This window comes from Chrysochloris asiatica, unplaced genomic scaffold, assembly GCF_000296735.1.
Source record: "Chrysochloris asiatica unplaced genomic scaffold, ChrAsi1.0 scaffold00211, whole genome shotgun sequence".
NCBI classification, from domain to species: Eukaryota; Metazoa; Chordata; class Mammalia; order Afrosoricida; family Chrysochloridae; genus Chrysochloris; species Chrysochloris asiatica.
The window spans coordinates 4747420-4757261 of NW_006408729.1; the positions used below are offsets into that span (position 1 = coordinate 4747420).

At 37.3% G+C, this 9842-nt stretch overlaps 1 protein-coding gene across 3 annotated transcripts in view; it reads left to right on the top strand.

The window, feature by feature from the left end:
• The window catches only part of LOC102839900 (serine/threonine-protein phosphatase 2B catalytic subunit alpha isoform-like), a 449181-nt gene that overhangs the window by 362661 nt on the left and 76678 nt on the right, over positions 1 to 9842 (top strand). For all 3 annotated transcript variants that reach the window (XM_006872721.1, XM_006872720.1, XM_006872722.1), the window contains one exon: positions 1912 to 2006. In XM_006872721.1, coding sequence (XP_006872783.1) covers positions 1912 to 2006 — 95 coding nt within the window. The remainder of the gene's footprint in view (positions 1 to 1911; positions 2007 to 9842) is intronic.

A 9842-nucleotide genomic window follows, 5' to 3' on the forward strand; every position in this document is an offset into this window, starting at 1 on the left:
GGAACCCACTGGATGACACCTAACAACACCAACATGCCTTTAGAGGAGTCTTGGTATAGAATAAACACTGGACTGCTAACCTCAAGGTCAGTGGTTCAAACCCACCATCCACTTCTCAGAAACCCTATACAGGGTCACTAGGAGTTGGAATGGACTCAATGACACTTAACAACAGTTTACCTTTAGAGAGCCCTGGTGTGACACTGTTAGGATAAGCACTGGACTGGTGACCACAAGGTCGACAGTTCAAACCCACCAACTGCTCTCGCAAACTTTATATAGAGTTGCTATGAGTTGAAACCAACTTGGTAGCACTTAATAACAATATAACTTTAGAAAGGTTCTTTGGGTGGCTCAGTGGCTACTAACCTACAGATTAGTGTTCCGAATTTACCTAATGTTGTTGTGAAGTGCTGTCAAGTCAGTTCTGACCCATAGCAACCCTGTATAGGGTTTCCGAGGAGCAGCTGGTGAGCTTGAACTGCCTACCTTGCAGTTCAAACGGCTTTGCAGTCTGGCGCATTAACCTACAGCGCCACAAAGCCCTGGTGACCTGCTTCCATAAGAACTCTCCAAATCTCACTCACTGCTATTGAGCTAATTCTGACTCATAGCGACCTTGTACAACAGAGAATTTCTGAGACTGTAGATCCGAATGGAAACAGACAGCCTTATCTCGCTTCCTCAGAGCAGCTGGTGGGTTTGAACTGCCAACCTTGCAGTCAGTAGCCAACATTAACCTACTCTCCCACTGAGACTCCTTCCATAAAGATTACAGCAGAGAAATTCTTATGGAGCAGGATTACTCTGTAGCACGAAGGGTCACCAGGAGTCAGTAACAGGTTTTTGTTTCTCAAATATACTCAGAGCCTAATGAATGGTTGTTGTTGTTATGTGCTGTCAAGTCAATTCCGACCCATAGCAACCCTGCATAGGGTTTCTGAGGAGAAGCTGGTGAGCTTGAACAGTCAACCTTGCGGTTCAAACAGCTTTGCAGTGTGGTACATTAACCCAGAAAATACTGACAGAAAACACCCAAGTGATGATAAAAGTGATTATTAAAAAAAAAAAACATAAACGGTTTTGCATTATGGGAGGGCCTCTAAATTGATATTCCTAGAAATCATGAGACACTTTCATCTTGGAAAAGAGTCAAAATCTCTAATACCTTTTGATTATTTGAGAATGCAAGTGTTATTACATTATATACTGTAAAACCAACTGGATTTTTTGGTTTTGTTATTGTATTTTAAAGGGCTTAAATTTTTTTTTTTGTTTCATTGCTAATTGATTTAATATTACCCTGCTGAGACAATAATCTTTGACCTTCAGGGATGGGTAATAAATAAATTCTAAAGTAGAAGCAGTTTTGATTTGCAAAACTCATACATTTAACCAGACATTCTTTGAAAAGCAATCACTTACTCCAAGCAAACCCTGTATATATGACCTTTACAGAGCACTGTAGATTTATAGATTAATTGGCTAGGTTATTAGTGGCAAGACTCCATGTATTACTTTGCTCAGTTGGACTTTTTTTATGTCAAAAATATTTGCTATATTCTGAAAAATATGGTTGATGAAGGATTCCTGTGTGCAAAATTAGCTTCTGTCCTCTTGGTTGAGCACATGGAAATGAAATATACTTTTCCCCTAGCTTCCAACATCCCCTTGGGTTTACTAAGCTTGGAAAAGACATGTGGAAATTGTGTATAAGATTGTATATTTTCAATTTCACCTCTTACATGGATTGATGTCTGTGTATAATAGACTTTAAAAAGAAAATTTTGTTTCATGTTATGTAATTTTATCCTCTTTGAATGATAGAATGTAACTAATGGAATTGTCTATAATTTAGCATCAGCTTTTTTCCTTTCTAGACTTGTTTTAATTTGCCTTTATTGTTTTTAGGTATCGCATGTATAGGAAAAGCCAAACAACAGGCTTCCCTTCTCTAATTACAATTTTTTCAGCACCAAATTACTTAGATGTATACAATAACAAAGGTAAGATGCTTTTGTTTTTCTTTCTAAACCCTCTTGCATTCTTTTATACAATATGTGTAATACCTACATATTCATCTGTTTTATTTTGGTTTGACTTCACTTATTCAGTATTGTTTGATACAAATTTTGTGATTATCCTCACAGGTACAAATTTCATTGCTCAGTGGTGGTGCACATCCCTGGTTTTCTGTGTTTGTTTTTTAAACTCTGCAGTCAATTCTAATGTACAGCAAAGTTGACAGCTACTACTGTTGTGGATAGTGCTTTAAAAGAAAGAATAATTGGAAGTAACCCCAAATCATGCTCCTAAAAATTTGCAAATGTAATAAAGAAAATTAGTATAAGGAAGTTAAAAAGAAATGGAAAGAAAAGAGAAGGAGGAGGTTAAAAGAAAGGAGGAAATTGTTTTCTTTCTTTTTTTATGTACTAGAAGGGAAACAATGTATATTTCTTTTCTCATTTTTAAAAAATAAAGAGCTTATACACTATTTTCATTTGAAACATGAAGGACAGGTTACTGCAGCAGTGTCTTTGGTGTTGTTATGACATGTTTAATACAGGGATGTCTGGCCTCGTATTCCATCTTAATTATTTCATCATTAATAATATCATAATTTTCTGAATATCAAAATTCATAATATTTCTAAATATCATAATCCATCTCTATAATGGTGGATTATGATATTCAGAAATATTTTTAAGATTATCTTATATAATAAAGTAAAGCAAAAAGAAAATAAGAATAGTATGATTATGCATGTAGTATCAAGGAAATAAAAAGAAACTATAACTGGAAGCTAAAATGCACTTTTTGTACACCTGCCATGAGTCTAATCCTGAGATAGGCAAGAACATATGTTGTTATTATTATTTTTTTTAAAGAAAGAAACTTCAATGCAAGTATCATTAGCAACCCCCTTCCTTTGTATAATATGCAGAAATAGAGTCTCTGTGTTTAGTTGTCTTGTCCTAAGTCACTCAGTTAGGAAGTAATAACTGAGATCAAACCCCTATTTTCTAGTTCAGTGCCCAATAGAAAGAAAGAAAGAGACAAAGAGACAAGGGTACTATTTACTGACTATAGGGAAAACAGAAGAATGAAATACGTTTATTTTCTTAAAGAAATCTCTATACTCAGAAATGATTTAAAATGTCATAGGTCTGTCAAAATGTGTGATTAAATCTGAATGTATGGATTAAAACCATTCACTGTAGTTGGCAGCATATCTGAGTGTGGTTTTCTGAGATTAAGAGAAATTGAGACAAGCTGAGGAAAAGCAATTAAATAATTTATGTGAGGTCGAATTCAGCCTGGGAGAGGCAAACAGAGTCAGAATTTCTAAGTTTCTGAGACAATCTGAAAATTTGGAGTCACTCCCATAGTGAGGGGTGATAGATGTCTTCTATGCTATGCCTGGTTTCCAGGATACCTACGGTGCATGTGGACTACCTACTAAGTCTCTCTCGTGTGTCCTTGTTCCTCATCAGTAAGCTGCTACTTTCATGCCCCCAATATATTCCACTTCCTGTGGAAGGTAGGCCTCCACCTCTGTGTCTCCATCTCCAAAACACCATAACTTGGTTCCCTCGAGGATCCTGCTCCAAAACACAAATCACATATAGCTCCACTGCTGCCATGCACCTCATTGTGATACATGGAGCATGTGACTGCCCTGTGTACCTCTCCTTCCCTGTCCCCATGGCCCAGAAACTGACACCTGCTGGGTGGAAGGTGCTCTAGATACATAATCTCTTACATTGCCATCTTGACTGTGGTAGACCCTCTCCTGTGGCCATGGAACCACGGGTACCAGTAGCTGCGGTGCTGTTCTCACAGAAGCCATAGGTGGCAGGGACAAACAACAATTCCTAGAAAATAGGTGCTCTTCTTAGTGGTCTGTGGGAAGAAGAAATCAAATCAAATAAGACGTATTCTCTGCAAGCAAGTGGTTATAAGTGAGTTGACAGAGTAAGATGTTTGGATGGTTTTTTAACCCTGGTGTGGCACTGTTGGATAGTGTACTGGACCACAAGGTCTGTTTGAACCACAAGGTCAACAGTTCAAACTCACCAACTGCTCCTCGGCAACCCCGTCCAAGGTAGCTATGAGTCAGAAACAACTCAGTGACACTTAACAAAATATCAATTTAAGATACCATATGTTGAAATATAAATATAAAATGTAAACTAGGAGAATCAGCTATTCATAAGGTTTTCAAGAGCTGACCCTACTTATGAATACAAAGTAAATAATACATAGTCAAATATTATAATGAAATGTGCGAAGACCTGGAGTTAGAAACCAAAAGGGAAGAACATGGTCAGTATTTCTGAAGCTGAAAGAACTGAAGAAAAAATTCAAGGCTCAACTTGCAACACTGAACTATTGCATGGGCAAAATATTGAATGATGCAGAAAGCATCAAAAGAATAGGGAAGGAATACACAATCACAATACCAAAAAGAAATGGTCAGTTTTAAATCATTTTAAGAGGTATCATGTGATCAAGAGCCAATGGTACTAAAGGAAAAAGTCCAAGTTGCACTGAAGACATTGGCAAAGAACAAAGATCCTGGAACTGATAGAATACAAACTGAAATCTTTCATCAAACTGATACAGCACTGGAAGTGCTCACTCATCTGTACCAAGAAATTAAGAAGAAAAAATGATTGAAAAAAGCCATATTTGTACCCATTCCAAAGAGAGGTGTCCCAACAGAATGCAAAAATTTTTGGACAATATCATTAATATCATATGCAAGTAAAATTTTGCTGAAGATAATTCAAAAACGAAAGCAACATTATATCAACAGGAAACGGCCAGAGGTTCAAGCCGGATTCAGACCAGAACAGAGAATGAGGGACATCGTTGCGGATGTCAGATGGATCTTGTCTGAAAGCAGAGAATACCAGAACAGTGTTTACTTGTGCTTTATTGAGTAAGGAAAAGCTTTTGACTGTGTGGATCATGACAAGCTATTGTGAAGAATGAGTACATAAATATGAATACTTCTGCTTTTATTGTTTTGTACCTTTTAAAATATTTCTAGTAAACCTAGTTGAGAGATATCCCTAAACAAGTAATTTTTTTTTGGTTTTAAACCTTTAACAGTGTATGTATAAAGTTGGGATTTTGCTCCCATTGAAAATAGAGCTAGATTTTCTTCCATTAATCATAAGACTAGGTGTGTAATTTCACTTGAGACCAGTAACTATACTCCCATAGAGTGTGTATTGCTTTTTTGTAATAGTTCTGATTTTACAGGTAGAAACTTAAAACAAAACCAGCAGACATGTGTGCATCTCTTATCTTGTTGATTTTGTGGCTCATTCACTGTATTCTTTTGCCTTTGAAGTACATCACACTCTTTCAGGAATGATATTTCAGTTTGGGAATCTTTTCATATAAGAAAGAATTCTCTTGAGAGAAAAATATAAAGTGATAGGAAATAAGAGAGAAATTATTCTTCAGCTTCAACATACTTTCAAAAGACTTTTGTGTAAGATTTCCGAAGCACTTTAAAGCTATTATGCTAACACTGTGTACAGTATGTGGGAGAGGGAGTCAATTATGCACGCCCACTAAAGTGATAGTTACTGTATTTGAATAAAATAACTGTTAACTAGAATTTTATAAAGCCCTGCAATAAAAAATTGCTTGTAGGTACCTTTAAAACAATGAATGACATAGCAAAAAATAAGAGTGAAGAACTGTAGGTTCTGAATTAACCTTCTGTTGCTTGGAAGCAGATTACCCTGAAATTATCACCTGCTAATGGAGTCAGATCAGCTCTGGACTTCATACCACTAGGTCGATGGTTAAAATCCACCAGCTGCTCCTTGGAAACACTATACAGAGTCACTATGAGTCAGAACCAACTCGACAGCATTTAACAACAACAACAACGGAGCCATGATGTGGTGCTGTGGGATAATGCGCTGGACTGCAAAATCGGTTTGAACTTCTAGGTCAGCAGTTCTAGCTCACTAGCCACTCCTCAAAAACCCTACATAGAGTGACTATAGGTAGGAACCAACTGGACCGCATTTAACAACATTAGAGTCCTGGTGTGGTGCTATAGGATAAAGCACTGAGCTGAAAGGTCAGTTTGAACCACAGGTCAGCAGTTGAAACTCAACAACTGCTCCTGGAAAACCCTATGCAGGGCTGCTATGAGTCGGAACTGACTCGATGGCAAAAACAATTGCAATTATACACACAAAAAAACAAAAACAGTTACACAATAAAACAGCTATCGTGATTCTATAGGATAAGCATTGGACTGCTACCTATAAGATTGGCAGTTCAAACCTACCAACCGCTCCATGGAAGAAAGAAGAGGCTCTCTAATCCCATAAAGATTTACAGTCTCAGAAATCCTATATGTGGTCTCTATGAATCAGTGGAATTGACTTAGTGGACATGAACTTGCTTTGGAGTTTAGTTCATTGCACAATAAGAAACCTTGGTGACACAGTGGGTTAAGTCATGGTCTTCTAACTATAAGGTCAGCATTTGAACCCAGCAGCTATTATGTGAAAGATGATCAAAAGATGTAGGTTTGAACCACAGCTCTGACATAGACAACTAAGTCATTTAAATTTATTGACTATGCAGTGACATCTTGGTAAAATGAAAATAAAAAATCTCTTGGCAATAGTAAATGAAATTGCTCTGAAACAAAATACTGTGCCACATTTAGATATCATCATCACTGAATATTTTATGTAGTCATTATTATGCCACATGTCAATACCAGACTGATAGAAGCTGGCAGAAAAATGCCCTTAACCTATTTATATTTTCACTCTCAGGTTCAACCTACCAATCTGACCTACCCCTATACTTTTGTCTGGTGAATTCTCTAAGCAAATTTATTCTATTCATTGCTTCAAATGACTTTCTACTTTTTATATCTCTACATATTTGATACACCTACATATTTATAACATGGGGTACAAAAACCCCATGTTATAAAATAATAAAAACACATTTCTTTCAGTATTTATCTCACTTTGCTTATCTAAATAGACTATTCCTGGAGTCCTGGTGTGGTGCTGTGAGTGAATGTGCCAGACTGCAAAGCCATTTGAACTGCAAGGTCGGCAGTTCAAGCTCACCAGCTGCTTCTCAGAAACCCTATACGGGGTTGCTGTGGGTTGGAATCAACTCAGAGGCACTTAACAACAACACACCAGTGTATTTTTTTCATTAAGACTTATGTTGACAGTCTTTTCTCTGAAAGCCTGCAATGCTGGACTTTTACCTTGAATTTACTATTTACTTTTTTTGTTTCTAGTTACTGTTTCCATGTATTCCTATTGTTTCCCAATAAGAAGAGTTTGGGGGACACATAAAAAGCCGAGTAGCATGCCCTGTACATAGCAGACAGTCAGCACAGTTGTTGCCACTGTGTCAATCCAGCTCATTGAGGATCTTCCTCTTTTTCATTTGCCCACCACTTTGCTAAGCTTAATGTCCTTCTACAGGGTTTGATCCAACACATGTATCGATTGAAGTCCCCGCCCCCAGGAATTCATAACAAACAAGTACTCAAAAGTGTCCATAGAGCTTCCTCTCTAAGTTACTGCTGTAAAGAATATTAATACCATTTCCAAATAGAGTTAAACATTTTCAGAGCCCATTATGCATTTAAATTGTTTTTCTCTTGCGAAAATATAGCTTTAAGGGAAAAGCTAATTACCCAAATATGCCAAACAGAAAAATATGTAATGTTAGATATGTAGACTCTATTTTTTTAAAATAATTTTCCGCCTGTAAAAGTGATATCAATATTATCCATTTACCGATACAATGATGAATAAAACATATACTGAACATTTATTGAGAACTTATTATATACCAAGCAGTATGTTAGGTACTAGAACTATAAACAAAGGAGACAAACTTTATCTCTCCCCAAGTGAACTTTAAGATCTGGTAGTGTGATAGATCTTAAATAAATAATTCTACCAGCAATTATTTAAATACTTCTGTAAAGAAGACAAGAGTGGTATGAAAAGACAGTAGAAATTCTTCTGTAGGGGCAATAAACAGCTCATTGAGGAAGTAGCATTGAAACAATCTTCTTGTTGGGTGCTGTCATGTCAATTTAAACTCTTATAGTGACTCTGTGACAGAGTAGAACTGCCTACATATGGTTTTCGGTTGCTCTGTGGGTTAATGCGCCAGACTGCAAAGCCATTTGAACTGCAAGGTTGGCAGTTCAAGCTCACCAGCTGCTCCTTGGAAATCTGATACAGGATTGCTATGGGTCGTAACCAACTCGACGGCACTTCACAACAACAACATAGCTTTACAGAAACAGACCATGACATCTTTCTCCCATGGAGCCACTGGTGGATTTGAGCTTCCAGTTTTTCTGTTAGCCAGTCATGTGTTTTTACCACTGTACCACCAGTGTACACTCTCTCAGTAGCAAGAAAAATCATTGGAAAGTAGAAACTGATTTAAGCAATTCAACGTGGTAGCTGTGAAACTCTGGGAAAGTCTGTTTTATAGCTTTGATTTAATGAGTTAAATCTTCTACCTCTCTATCTATACCCCAGTGCTTTAAATTAATCTAGAATAAATTACAGTAGGTTTCTATGTAGTGCCAGTTGTAAGTACCTCACATAAGTTGTCAGATGAAAGAATGAGTGGATGGGTAGATGAATATATGGATTTGTTGTTGTTGTGTGCCATCAAGTAAGTTCTGACCCATAGAAACCCTCTGTAGGAAACAGAAAAAAACATTGCCTAGTCATGGCCCATCCTCATAGTTGTTTTTCCAGGTCTCACAAGTTTTCCACCTATGCCAAGGTACATTCCTATCACCTTTCTCTCGCTCATTTTAATGGATAATAATTTTCATTTTCCTTCTCTGATAGGTTTCTGCCTTGTACTGGTTCTGGTTTTCACACGTTTTACTTTGAAATATTGACTGTATTTAATATGTCAGCATCCTTATTAAAGACACTATCATCTTATTTATATTGATAGAAAGCTGGGGCTTAGAGGGACTAGATACTTTTCCACAAGATTTGCTCAGTCGGTGGAAGCAGTGAAACTGAAACTCAGGCAGCCCGATTCCAGATTCTGCAGGTTGATCGCTCTCTCTGCTTGGCTGCCTCAACTCAACTTGGTTATGTGCAAGGTTTCAGGGCTCTAATTACACTGATCATTTAAGCCATGGCTCCATTATAATTGGGTGACTGACTGACTGTTCATCAGTAAGAGAAGAAAAGTGTTTGAGATGAAGGGTTATTTGTTACATGAGTGTTATATATCATATATATTCATTATTAAAAGACTAAAGTTAAGGTAACTTTTATTCTAAAATAAATAATTCATGTCTTCCTTGACAAGCTGTCCCTTAGAGCACTTAATAGTTTTGCTTTGCTTATTCAGTTCCATAGTGAAAAGAAGCCACAGTCATTGCTAAAGGCTACTCAGCAATGCTTATTCAATTCAACAGTGTAAGTAGCCACAGTCATTGCTAGAGGCTACTTTTCATAAGGTTAGTTTGAGTCCAGTTAGCAATTTGCTCACTTGTAAACATTTGGAGTCCTCATGTGGAGCTGTGGCCTAAGGCACTGGACTGCAAAGTCGGTTTGAACCACAAGGTCGATGGTTCAGGCTCACCAGTCACTCCTTGGAAACCATATACAGGGTCGCTATACTGATTCAATAAGGAGCTCTGGTAGCATAGTGGTTACGAATCGGACTGTGAACCTCAAGGTCAGCAGTTCGAAACTACTAGCTGTTCCACGGGAGAAAGATGAGGCTTTCTGCTCCCGTAAAGATTTACAGCCTCGGAAACCCTGTACAGGGTC